General features: G+C 33.1%; 1 protein-coding gene across 1 annotated transcript in view; it reads left to right on the plus strand.

Moving 5' to 3' along the window:
• Positions 1-12,543, plus strand: part of AHR (aryl hydrocarbon receptor) — a 67,434-nt gene extending 54,891 nt beyond the window's left edge. The window contains exons 7-11 of the mRNA XM_032235507.1: positions 2,105-2,307; positions 3,250-3,359; positions 4,099-4,240; positions 5,596-6,850; positions 8,286-12,543. Of these exons, the coding sequence (XP_032091398.1) occupies positions 2,105-2,307; positions 3,250-3,359; positions 4,099-4,240; positions 5,596-6,850; positions 8,286-8,438 (1,863 nt within the window). The 3' untranslated portion in view covers positions 8,439-12,543. The remainder of the gene's footprint in view (positions 1-2,104; positions 2,308-3,249; positions 3,360-4,098; positions 4,241-5,595; positions 6,851-8,285) is intronic.
• Positions 12,544-13,416: the final 873 nt, after the last annotated feature.

Consider the following 13,416-nt stretch of genomic DNA (forward strand, 5'->3'; position numbering starts at 1 on the left):
GAAAATAGCCAAAACATTACAAAGGTTACTAAAACATTGCTAACTTCTAGAATTCACACATTGCAAACTGTGATTTATGAATCTTCAATATCTGAAAAGAATAAACAGTAGACAGTCAATGCCATTAGGTTAACTCATAAATTGAACTTATTTTCCATTTTAAAATGGAATGTTTAGAAATAGGAATATCCTGCTTATTAGGCAGGCAAGAACAAATTTTCTTAAGTCAAAATAGTTCTTAATTAATCTTAATTTCCTATCCTGAGTTTACTTTTTTATAAGTAACTGAAGGTAATGAACATCCATAATACTCCTTCATCCTCCTATTTTCCCCACAACAACCATATGAGGTGGGTTAGACTGAGAGAATTATTGTCCCAAAGTCACTCAGCGAGCTTTATGCCTAAGGTAGGACTGGAACTGCACTTTCCTGATTTCTTCCGGTACCTTAAACACTAGACCAGACTGGTTCTAAATATTTGGCTTTAGGATAATTACATGGCACCTATTCTAAGTTCACAAGAAGCTCTTTCCTTTATGGATATCTTAACACATTCTTAAGAATATGAGGAGTTGCAATAAAGAAAGATTTTTTTAAGCTAAACCTTAAGATGGTGTGTTTATATCTCTCATTCAAAGAATTCCATTTCTAATGCCAATCTTCAATATACATAAGAATCACAGTAGGACATTGAAGTGCAGTCCTTTAAGTTGTCAATTGAATGTCTTCCAGTAGTTAAAAATGTTTACACCTGTTTACCTTGGAGCCATTTCACATATGTCAGATTATCTTGGATTTTTAAGAGTATTTCAGTGCCACTCACAATGAAAAAGAAAGCTTAGGATAACCATAAAACTTCTGTAGTTATTATTCTGAGGCTCAGAAGATTGAAAAGTAACTTCCAAAATTTTGAAGGATCTAAGTTGCTTTTAAGACATTGCCCTTTATTTATCTCTTAGTCTTTTAAAAGACGAAATAATTATTTCTTTCTTGACATAATAGAAGAGAGAATGGTCAGATTTTAAACTGAGCTCGAGACCCTGCTTTGTACCATAAAGTTGAAAAGGAAACACATCCCGCTTTTCTTGAATCAAGATTTCAGCAAACAGATTGCTCTGGTTTTCATATTTGACCTGCAGCCAGAAACTATCATGAAGTATTTTAATTTAGAGTAATAATTAATAGTGTATCAAGAAACGTTAACATTAATACAGGTAGCCCTCGATTTACAACTACAACTTTGCCCAAAATTTTCATTGGTAAGCAGACAGTTGTTAAGATAATTTTGCTCCATTTTATGACATTTCTTACCACAGTTGTTAAGTGAATCACCACAGTTATGAAAGTTAATAACATGATTTTTAAGTGAATCTGGATTCCTCTTTTTTACTTTGCTTGTCACAGCATTGAAAAGGTGATCACATGACCCTGGGATACTGAAACCGTAATAAATATATGTTAGTTGCAAAGCAACCAAATTTTGATCATGTGACCACGGAGGTGCTGCAAAGTGTGAAAAATGATCATGAGTCACTTTTTTCAGTGATGAATAGTCATTAAAGATGGTTGTAAGTAGAGCACTATCTATATACCAAAGTGTATATTAGTGATACTACTATAGGTAGTCCTTGACTTAGACCAAAATTTAGCCCCAAATTTCCACTACTAAGCCATGGTTAAATGAGTTTTTTTACATTTTACAATCTCTTTTGCTATAGTAGTTAAGTAAATCAAGTGTATCATACAGTTGTTAAATGAATCTGGCTTCCCCTATTGACTTGCTTATTAGAAGCTGTCTGAGAATGTTACAAATGGTGATCACATGACTTTGGGACAGTGCAATTGTCATTCATCCATGCCAGTTGCCAAGCACCCAAATTTTGATCACATGACCATAGGGGTGGGTGCTACAGTGGTCGTAAGTGTGAGAAACAATTATAAGCCACTTTTTTCAGTGCCATTGTAATGTTGAACGATGATTAAACAAATACCAGTACCAGTAATTGCAATTTTTTCTTTCACTGCAGTTGTCTTTTGCAAGGAGATGAATATGGATTAAAACTAAAGAATATGATTACATCTTTTTTTTTTCTTCTTCTAAAGGCTATGAATTTTCAAGGGCGATTGAAGTTTCTCCATGGTCAGAACAAGAAAGGGAAAGATGGAACTGTTATATCTCCCCAGCTAGCTTTGTTTGCAGTGGCTACTCCACTTCAGCCACCTTCCATTCTTGAAATTCGTACAAAGAATTTTATTTTCAGAACCAAACATAAGCTGGACTTCACACCAATTGGATGTGACGCAAAGTAAGTTTAAAAAGATAAATAATGAATATTTTTGTCCATGTGTGCTGAGTTGTACACCATAATTTCAACATGTAAGGACAGTTCTTTAAAATATCAGTACCATTTTCTTTTCAATCTTCCTTTATTTGTTATATAAAGAATTATTGCTCAGAATAATCATAATCCACTGATACTTTTGATATAGTAAGTTTTAGATATATATTTAGGAAGGCAGCTACATTTGGTTAGGTCATTTTTCCATACAATTATTGTTAGCAAAATCTTCTAAATTATGTTATATTCAGTTTTATGCCCACATTGTTGCTTTATTTATTTAATATTAATCTTACTTTTCCCCCAACAAGTATTATCAGACAGTTTCAGCATCAATCACAAATAGTTAAGAATATGCATTCTTTTTCTCATGCCCACAAAACATGTAAAAATACAAGTGGGATTCTTTTCTTAAGGCTTTTTTGGGGGATTCTGAAAGGCACATCTCTTTTAAAATGTCCTCTTGGGCATTATTAAAAGAGAGGGCAGCATTGTTTGTATCACCCTCCCAATCCAATGACTGTTTTGCTTCTGGGAGCAGGTAAAACAATTTTCTTAATCTCTGCTTAGAGGGTGACATGCCCCAGAACATTTTTTTCTTTCCCCCCCAAGGTTTGGAAAAGTCATAAATCCTGGTCAGAACAGCCCCTGCTGATTCTGTACAGTTCAAGGACTGATATCTTGAGATAGTAACTGCAGAGAGCCAGACCGTGTTTCACTTTTCCCCATTATTTAAACAGATGCTCTGACATTTCCACTCATTCTGTTGTGAAGAACAGTTGTAGTAATGTTCTTGCTTGTATCTGTTCTTTCCAACTGACCTATTGAATGCTGATACTGATGATGTGGTTAGTATTTTTTTTTTCCTCTGAGTGACTGATAAAAAATTGTGTCAAATATATCTTTCAGGGGAAGAATTGTGCTGGGTTACACTGAGGCAGAACTTTGCATGAGAGGAACAGGATACCAGTTTATCCATGCAGCCGATATGCTTTACTGTGCTGAGAACCATGTCAGAAGTAAGAGATATATCTTGATGAGGTCTTGATAAGGAGAGAAATAAGTGCCAGAATAAGTTTTAAAGTATATCTTAATATATATTTTCTTTTATTTTCAACTTTCCTTTAGACATCTCCTTTTACTAAATATAAGTTTATGTTGGAAGAGGCAGTATTTTAATATGCCCATGTGAATTATTTTTGCTTGAACCTACATATTCTGATCACATCCCACTCTGTATTTTCTGCCACTAGATCCATTTTCAGTTAGAACATGTATATTAAAGTATTTTTCTAAAGGCAAAGAATGTATTGCAGTATTTTGCTGTATTTAAATATTTTTAAATCAATACTTTATGTTGATTGATTGAACTTCTTCTAAAAATGTTTTATCGGAAATACTTCTCCCCTTTCCTTAATGGAAGTCTTGTCATCGTGTTTCATTTGTTCTTATAAACAGCTCTCTTTTTCACCAATACAGAACAGCAAGTAAAAGATATCTTTATCTTATTTAAATATTGCTCCTCTAATAAATAGTGGACAATATTGATAACCAATGTATAGTGATTGATCTGTTGGGTGCCAGATCTACTGAAGGTAATTATTAGGATATTTTAACAGTGTTAAGATCCTTTAATTTTGTTTTCACCCAAGGTATGGTTTACTCAGCTGTATAAGAATTTGATGAAAGTATGCTAATAAATATGAATATTAAATATAATTAATATATTAATTGATATATTTCTGTATTTATTTTTAGTGATAAAAACTGGAGAGAGTGGTATGACAGTATTTAGACTTCTTACCAAGGAAAATCGATGGGCCTGGGTTCAAGCAAATGCTCGCCTAGTTTATAAAAATGGAAGACCAGATTATATCATTGCCACACAGAGACCTCTTACGTAAGTATCTGCCAAGATAAGTTTATAACTATCAATTCCTAAATCAGATAAATCAGCATATTCTAATATAGATCCGGGCTGGCTTATTTTCCTTATTATTTCATAGAGGAGTATTTTATGATGAAAAGTCCAAAATGTTCATAATTCATATAATTAGTATGGATTGTTTTAAAGTAAATAATTGGAAATGTGTACTGCTGAAAAATTATTGCTTTGCTATTAAATTTTGATTATTGTTCTCATACTTTTTATATTTCACATAGCTCTTTGTGGTTGCACTCATTTTTATACTCTAAGTAAATGAAGTAATGAAGATTTGTGGCCATTTCAAATATTTTCCCCTACTATTTTATGTTTTTAGGTTTGTAACAAAAATGCTTCATAGAAGCCAAATGTTTAAGAAACAATCATTAGAGGAATTCCTTTTACAAAATAAAGTGGTTGGAATAAAACTTAATAGAATTATTAGTAGAAGGATCCACACAATGAATGTTGATAAAGAATAGTCCTTTATGACATTAAAGATTTAAAGGATACATTTCACACAAAAGTAAAAATAAAAAATAGGATATGCACAAATTATAAAAATGCTCAGTCATATTTTCACTTTCCCCTTTTTTTTATACACTCTTCTTGTAATCAGTTTTTTTGTAAAAAAAAACCAAAAAAACCCACCTCTGTTATAGTATTGGAGCAAGGCAAATCATCATTTTAAAACAAATAAATAAGCAAAAAATCCCAAACATTGAGCCGTGGTGGTACAGTGGTTAAAGTGCAGTACTGCAGGCTACTTCTGCTGACTGCTATCTGACTGCAGTTTGGCAGTTCAAATATCACCTGGCTAAAGGTTGACTCAGCCTTCCATCCTTCTGAGATCGGTAAAATGGGGACCCAAATTGTTGAGAACAATATGCTGACTCTGTAAACCCTTAGAGTGGGCTGTAAAGCACTGTAAAGCATAAGTCTACATGCTGTTGCTATTGTAAGCTTGATTTTTAAAATAAAAAACAAATAAGCTTGATTTGGGAATGCAATTCTTATATGACCGCAAAGAATTATACAGTGATCAATTTAATGATGTGTCCCATCCATCCTGCAAGTTATTTTTTACTAATTTATATTTCTTATGTATTCTTAATTTTGTAGCTTCTGTATAAAATCCTGTAAGCTCCTATTCTATCTCATTTAGACAGGTTCAAACTCATTTTAATAATCAAGTTAATAGATTATAATATATTTATAATTATTAACAATCTAGATTTTCTACTAGATTATTTCTGTGCACACTAGATATTTCACTACATATTTCACTACTAAAATTCAATTAATTTTACTCTCTGTGTTTTTCAATTCAGAGATGAAGAGGGGGCAGAGCATTTACGAAAGCGCAATATGAAACTGCCTTTCATGTTTGCTACAGGTGAGGCTGTATTGTATGAAGTAGTATTTCCTCAGCCTGGCATAATGGATTCATCTCAGACAAAGGTTAAAAGTGGTATTGGAAAAGGAGCTGTTCCCAAGGCTGTACTGTGCAAAGAATCTGTTGATCCCAATTCACTTTTGGGAGCAATGTTGCAGCAGGATGAATCAGTTTATCTTTGCCCACCTGCTTCAAATAAAATATCTCTTGAGAGGGATTTTTTTGCAGACACTAGAGGTGAATTGATGGCCAGAAATTGGCAGGATGCTCTTTTATCAGTAGGGAATAATAGCATCCTCAAACAAGAGCTGACTGACTGTCCTCAAGATAGTAACTTGATGGTCCCCGAAGAAAATGTAGGGCTTTTTCAGGATAACAAAAACAGTGAATTGTTCAGTATCATGAATATGCTCGAGACTGACTTTGATGATGTAGACTTTAATTTTCAGCAGGACGATGAGTTTTTTAAGAATGATTTTGCTGGTGTGGATGAGATCAGAGATGGTGACATAACTGATGAAATCTTGACCTATGTTCAGGAGTCTTTAAATAAGACTGATGTCTTGTATTCAAGTTGCCAGCAACAGGAGCCCATGTTTCAGAATTCTGCTTGTTTAATGCAACAGCAAATAGATCAGCAGCAGATACCAACAATGATGGAACCGCAGCTGCCACAGCAGCTGCCACAGCAACAGCAACTGTGCCAAAAGATGAAGCACATGCAGGTAAATGGGATGTTCACAGACTGGAACTCTCTCAGCAGCACAACTCTTAACCCTTCCCAACAGCAGATACAACCATTTGACTTTTCTGACATACAAGATATAACTCAGGAGTTTCCTTACAAATCTGAAGACAGTACAGCATCATATGCCTGTAGAGAGGAATATGCTCCTTACAAGCAACCTACCAGCATGATGTCACAATTCCCAGATTTTACAGAGGTAGACTTTTTCACTGAAAACTTTAATCTGTCTACTTTTCCAAGTTCTTCTGATTTAGATTTTCTCAACTGTTTTCAAGTCCCTGAAAGTCAGTCCTATGAGCAGAACTCTCAGCAAGTTACAGAAACTTCGGAGCCATGCTATGCTGGTGCTTTGTCAATGTATCAGTGTGTGTCTGAAGCCCAGGCAAATGGGTCAGAGCAAATGCAGTATGATCCTGTATTATTGGAACAACAGCCATCAAAGGTATGGAAATAACACTTTTAAAACAGTCTTGTAGAGTTTTTTTACTGTTATATGTGCTCACTGTTATAGTAAGCCAAAATATAGAAAATTCCAGTTTATCTTCTGAATATTATTCATCCATTATTTGTGCAATTAAATGAGTCAGAAACTAACAGGGATAAAAACAGCTAATAGCAAGTCATACCCAATAAGACTCAGAAGTAGTACATGAAATAGACAAAATGATGTGAAGTATACACCAAATGGACTGCCTTTAATAGTAAATAATAAAATATACAGGATATATAGTTTTTGAAATGTACCATATTTGTCAGACCCTGAGAAAAATCTATAACAAGCTAATCTGAGATATAACTCACGAGTGATCTTTTCCTCTGTTTAGGTCAGGTAGCTGTTTTCCCCAGTTAACAGCCTACAGATGGACCACTGGACCTCAATATAACAGCAAATCTATTTTGTCTTCAAAGCCACAATCATGTAGCTCTGTGCAAACCAGTATAGTCCCAGACATCATCATCATCATTAAGATATCATAGATACTTTATAAAGCAAGATTTTTATTGAAAAGAGAGAGAAATACTTCTTTATTAATAATGGAATAACTAAAAATATTGGGCTGTTTCCACAGTGGTCTGAGGATAAGACAAAATCATTGTCCAATAGAAAACTGGGGTATGAGGGATTAGCCAGTCCTAAATTAACATTTTGAAATCAGGTTGACTTAACTTTTCATAATGAATAAATTTACCCTATTTTTCGGACTATAAGACGCACCAGAGTATAAGATGCACCAAGATTTTGAAAAGATACATTTTTGAAAAAACCGTATTTGCCCTCCCTGGCCTCCAGGAGCAATCTGTGGGCCTCCCAAACCTTCTGCACGCCCCATTTTTTGTGAAAAATGGGGCATGCCGAGAGTTTGAGAGGCCTGCAAAGTGTTTCTGGGGGCTGGGGAGGGCAAAAATGAACAAAAAAATCACCCATATTTTGCAAAAAACAGGGCATGCAGAGGCTTTGAGAGGCTTGTAGTGTGATCCTGGGGGATGGGGAGGGCAAAAAAGAGCAAAAAATTGCCTGTTTTTTGCTCATCTTTGGCCTCCCAGCCCCCAGGAACACTTTGCAGGCCTCCCAAACCCTCTAAACCTCAATTTTTGCAAAAAATGGGATGTGCAGGGGGCGTAGTTTCGGGAGGCCAAAAATTATGTATTCAGTGTATAAGACACACCCAGATTTTCACTCTCTTTTTTGGAGAAAAAAGTTGTGTTTTATACTCCCAAAAATATGGTATATTGATTTCAGTGCAACCTAGTTAAGTCCAATTCTTTCTATTTAAGCAATAACATTATTATTTTTTGGGTGTAATATCATTTTTACCTGGTTGTAGCTTAAGATAGATTGGATGGTTTCTATTTAATAAAGTTTGTCTGTTTTCCAGTTTCAGAATATTTTTCTTGATGAAAACTTGCAAGATGAATATCTACAGCAATTAGATGCTGTCAGCACTCAACCTGGGACACATCTTCAGCCACTTCATCATTCAACAGAATCCAGATCATTCTCAGATTTAGCATCTAATGGTTTTGTGTAGTTCAGCAACAAAGTCCTGCAAAGAGTTTGATCAAGACTCTTAAGTGGAAAATAAAAATCAGATGTTGCACTTAATATGCATGCATATAGAATACGTCATTCAAAACTTGATATTTATATGTGGAAGTTGGAGCTATTTCTATAGCCTAAAAATGTGCACATGTCAGTGAGAGTATGCACCACTGTAATATAATTGCTGCATCACATTTAGAGCATAAGATAAGGCAAATGGTTTTATTGTTTTAAAAATAAAATGGATACTCTGAGAATCTTATCTGGAATAGCATAAAAATTTCTTACATTATTTCAAGCTTTTTTGAACCTGGTGTTCTAGTCAGAAGAGCACGTAAAGCATATAGTTTAATTGCGTACTTGCTTATGATTTTCCATTTCTTTTATTTTACACTTCAGGTTCTAGCACTTTAATGGAAAGTTTGATAGAAAAGATGAAATGCAGTTTTAGGTTTTGTACAACAAATTTCATTGCATTAATTCTTTGCAGTTAGCCCAAGTGCCTAACAAAGTAGCTTCGTTATCTTCAAAAGGCACTTGTAGGAAAGGAGAAGTTATTCATTATGAAAACTAGTAGTCTGCATTTTATGGCTGTTCTTTTGTTGCTGTAGTTTGTTTGAAAGCGAAGGATATTACTTTAGCTTTCTATTTCTACTAAGTATAATTCTGCTTTTTTTAGGGCTTCAGGTAAGGCTTCTTGTAAGAGATTAAGATTTTTTATTTTATGTTTAGCTGCTTTTTTGCATTCTTCAGGTAGAACAGGGTAAAACAGGCATCTTGTAGGAGTATTCATCTCCTAAAAACTGTTTTTGAATTTCATATATTACAGAAAAAAAAAACATGTGCCTTATCTTGTGTTGCAATGCTTACTCAGAAGTCTTTTTTTTAAGCATAACCCTGTTCTATGCAAATAATTCCATTAAAATTGTTAATGATGGCTAATTTTTTTAAAAATAGCATAAATAGCATTAGTAAATACTATTAGCTTTTACTTTAGGTAACATTTCTACACTGTGTCACATATTGATTGGCTGCTGTTTCCTTCCTTCTGTTTCAGTGGAAAAAGAGTCCACTGACATTAAACATCCTGATGATTGCACTCTGAAAGAAAAAGCTCTTTCTATTTTGCAAATTCACTTTAAATGTCTTTGTTCACCTGATAAAATTTAAAATTTATTTTAATTCAAATTTAGAAAGAAATTATCCTTGAAAGAGAAAGGATACTTTAAATTTTGTTTTAAAATGTAAAGAAAAACTCCTAGTATTAGGGATTGTTTTTAACCTGAAGATTTTTTAGCAATGTAAGCACCAATGTTTGGTGTTTTGTAGTAGTTTAAGTGAGGGCAGGAAATATACATGTACAGGCAAATGAATGACAATATATGATGTGTAGTTAACATATAATAAGTTCCATTTATAACATTATAAAATACTTTAAAGAAGTTAATTTTAAATTGTTATCAATACACATAACATATATTGCATAACTGTATATCACAAACTGCAGAATAGTGTTGTTTGATTTTTTTTTAAATGAAATACTGCCTCAGGAGTATGTTCAGATTTTGATGAAATAACTGTTTCAGTCAAATTTAATGAAAAGAATACAAGGAATATTTTGTAGGGCATGACTGTAGGTGACTTGGTTTCAAGTGATTCAAATGAGTTAGAAAATTTGTAAAAAATGCTTCCAAAATGTATGTAATACTGATCTTCTAGCAAAGGTTGTTAAGTAATTTGTAAAACTTTTGAGTTTAACAACTAGCACAACTTTTAAAGAGCTTTAAAAAGTACTTTTTAATTGCATACTACAATCAAATAACATTCATAAATAAACATGATTTTAGAACCATATTGTCTCATAAGGCACTAGAGGCTTTGCTCAACCCATCCCTAAATTTATTAATTCAGTAGTAACTTCATTATTTCTGAAAAATTCATATGGTCTTGTTTCTAAATGATTTCTATTGCTTTTTTAAAAAAACAGTATATGATTACTATTACCATTACAAGGGTAATGTTAACAATCAGAAAATCTACTTTAAAAAGTCAAGGTTCAAAGGGATAGCATACTTTTTATATAAAAAGAAAAATGTGGGGAAAGCCACAACAAAAAATTTCTGTGTATCATTTCACTGCTATGCCAAATATTATCCAATCACGTAAGTGCCAAGGTTGCAATACAAACTGTGTGCTGCCTTATTGTAAGTTAGTTTATGTTATGCATAATATCAGCTGTTTTTTTTTTCATTAGGTTGTGCCTATATACAACAAACCTGTGTATTGGTGTTGCACTTTTGATCTACATCATACTCTTAAAAGCAATGAAATTCTGATTTCGTCCCTTGAAAACTTACCTGTCTACCCCTCATTCCAAAGAAATTATTGCCTAGTTTTAATCAGTATTAGTGCATCCTTTTGTAGTTTATATCTTGACTTTTTTTCTTTCCCTTCATTACCCATTCCCTCTTAATCTATGTTTTATGTTATACAATTAATTTCTTCTCTGTAAGTTTATAATTTTGTAGTGCTTTTAATGAGCTTCAGTAAAACTTGTAAAGCTTAATATATGGTAATAAAATATCTTCTGAATACACTGATCCATAATTTATTTTACAACACATCATACTTGGCTTATTTTATTAAAAACACATTATTAGGGAAAAATAGACATTTCATACTATGTCATCAAACTTTGTTTTCCAAAGAGTTTCCCCTTCAATAATTTTTTGCATGAATCCCTCGATCACTGTGGCTGTCAACACAGAATTACTCAGTGACTATAGGTTGTTTTTCAATAATAACATTTTTTTCTGAACACATCAAATACTTGGGATACTCTTATCATTTTATTGACAAAAGAAATTTTAATTACAGGTAGAATTAAAGGAGAATGGAATAAATAGAAATAAAATCAAGATCTAAGTTTTATTTGCTGCTATTTAGATTTGTTTACTGGTCAAGTAGACAGCAGTATAAAACTATTTCTTGAACCTTTTCTAGCATCAACTCTCAAAATGCTTCATAAAGTTGATATATGTACATAAAAGTATGTGTTTAAATATTTTTAGGATCCCTTTGAGGACAATAGCACTGATTCCATTCTAGACTGAATCTAAAAATAATTACTGAATTCCTACATCATGTAATGTAAATCTGGCTGGTATTCCATTGATGCAGTTATATGTATGAAAATCCTTGGGTTGGGACCATAGTACTTCAGTTCTGAAGAAATATTCTTTAGTGTATTATTCTATTACTAAGACTCCATTCTAGTGAATATTTGGAATAGATCGTATGTATGGTAATCCTTCCTTGCAATGTATAACTATTAATTTTAGTTTTTTTTAAATTATAGAATAAATAATTTAAATAGATTTTTAGTCAAGTTTGCATTAAAAATATCAAAACAATTTTTAAAAATCATCAATCGTCCATAGTTTTGCTAGGATGAAATATACCAGGTGTTTTTTTTTTTGTTGTTGTTGTTCTGCGCATTATTCTGAGATTTGCTTTTAAAAGAACAGCTTGAAACAGAAGTGGGAATTTTGGGCTTTGGGTGTGGACTTAGTTCTCAATTTCCAACCATTTATTTAGAGATTCAAAGTTATAACAGCACTGAAAAAAGTGGTGTGACTGGTCCTTGCATTTAGACCATTGCAAGATCCTCACTGTCACCTGATTAAAATTCAAGCACATATATTTACGATGACTGCAGTCTCCAAGGATCATGTGATTGCCATTTAGGACTTTACCAATTGACTGCTGGTAAGCAAAGTCAAAAGGAGAAGCCAAAATCCCTTTAATAAGTATAGGGAGTTGTTTAACAACCATGGCAAAAATGATAGCAAAACACACATGATTCACTAAACAATTGCCTTGCTTAGTAATGGAAATTCTGGTCACGATGTTCATAAGCCACGAACTACCTATACAAAGTTACTTATTACAATATTTCAGAATTAAAAATAGCTGGAATCAAGAGTTATGCCACAATCGAACTAAAACTTAGTTTGAAGGGAGACCCAATAAAAGAAAAGCAAGAAGGAAAGAGATAAAATATGAAGAAAGACACTACAATTGGGGGAGGAGAACAGGATGAAAAAAACCTAAAAAAGTAAAGTAACAGTCTCTTGCTTGAATTTGGAGGACACTAGGAAACTGAGTTTGAAACCATGAAAATCCAACATTGTTTGCCATAAAATTATGCAAATAGGAGGGACTATTAGAGTGGTGATGATAGAAATAGGAGAGCCACTCTATACACCTTGTAAAAAGTGAATTCTTCCTTCACTCCATCTTTTGACTGGAGGAAAATAAATTAGGAAAAAGCATTTGGTTTTAAAGGAACTTGGTAAGAAGTTCGTATGGAGAGAGTTTGGTCTGTATTTCAACAGAGATTAATTCTGATTAGTCTGTTTTTTGTAATATTTCCTGTTTGTATTTTAGTTTGTTTTGAATAAAGTTTTTTTCAATTGAATCTCTTAAACTTTGTGTTTAATAACACCTTCATTATTTACCGGCCTTCCAGAAATAGCTGAAAATAAACATTGAAAAAGGAACACAATTAGAATATATCAATAGGATAACCAAAAAGATGGGTGGGTGGAAGCAAAGAACAAGGACAGAAGGTGGAGTCTGCTGTCAATCTTGCAACCACCTCCGGTATAGAACTCCCTGACTGGTTCAGGACAAACTGGCATATTATCCTCAATTTATCTTTAAATTTAAAGATATCTTTGTCTTTCATTTTGTTTGTGTAAGACATTTTTGGTCATCAAATATCTTTATTATGATTTTTCACCATTCAGAGAGAAAAACAGGAATAGTTTGATGCAACAATTCATTTATTGGAAAAGAGAAAAAAACAACAGGATAAACCAAAATAGGAAAGGATTGGGTTGAAGCTGAATATGTATCCATAGTCCTCACTGGCCTCAATGGCTGGATATAATATTCCTTCTAAT

This window comes from Thamnophis elegans, chromosome Z (assembly GCF_009769535.1).
Source record: "Thamnophis elegans isolate rThaEle1 chromosome Z, rThaEle1.pri, whole genome shotgun sequence".
NCBI lineage: Eukaryota > Metazoa > Chordata > Lepidosauria > Squamata > Colubridae > Thamnophis > Thamnophis elegans.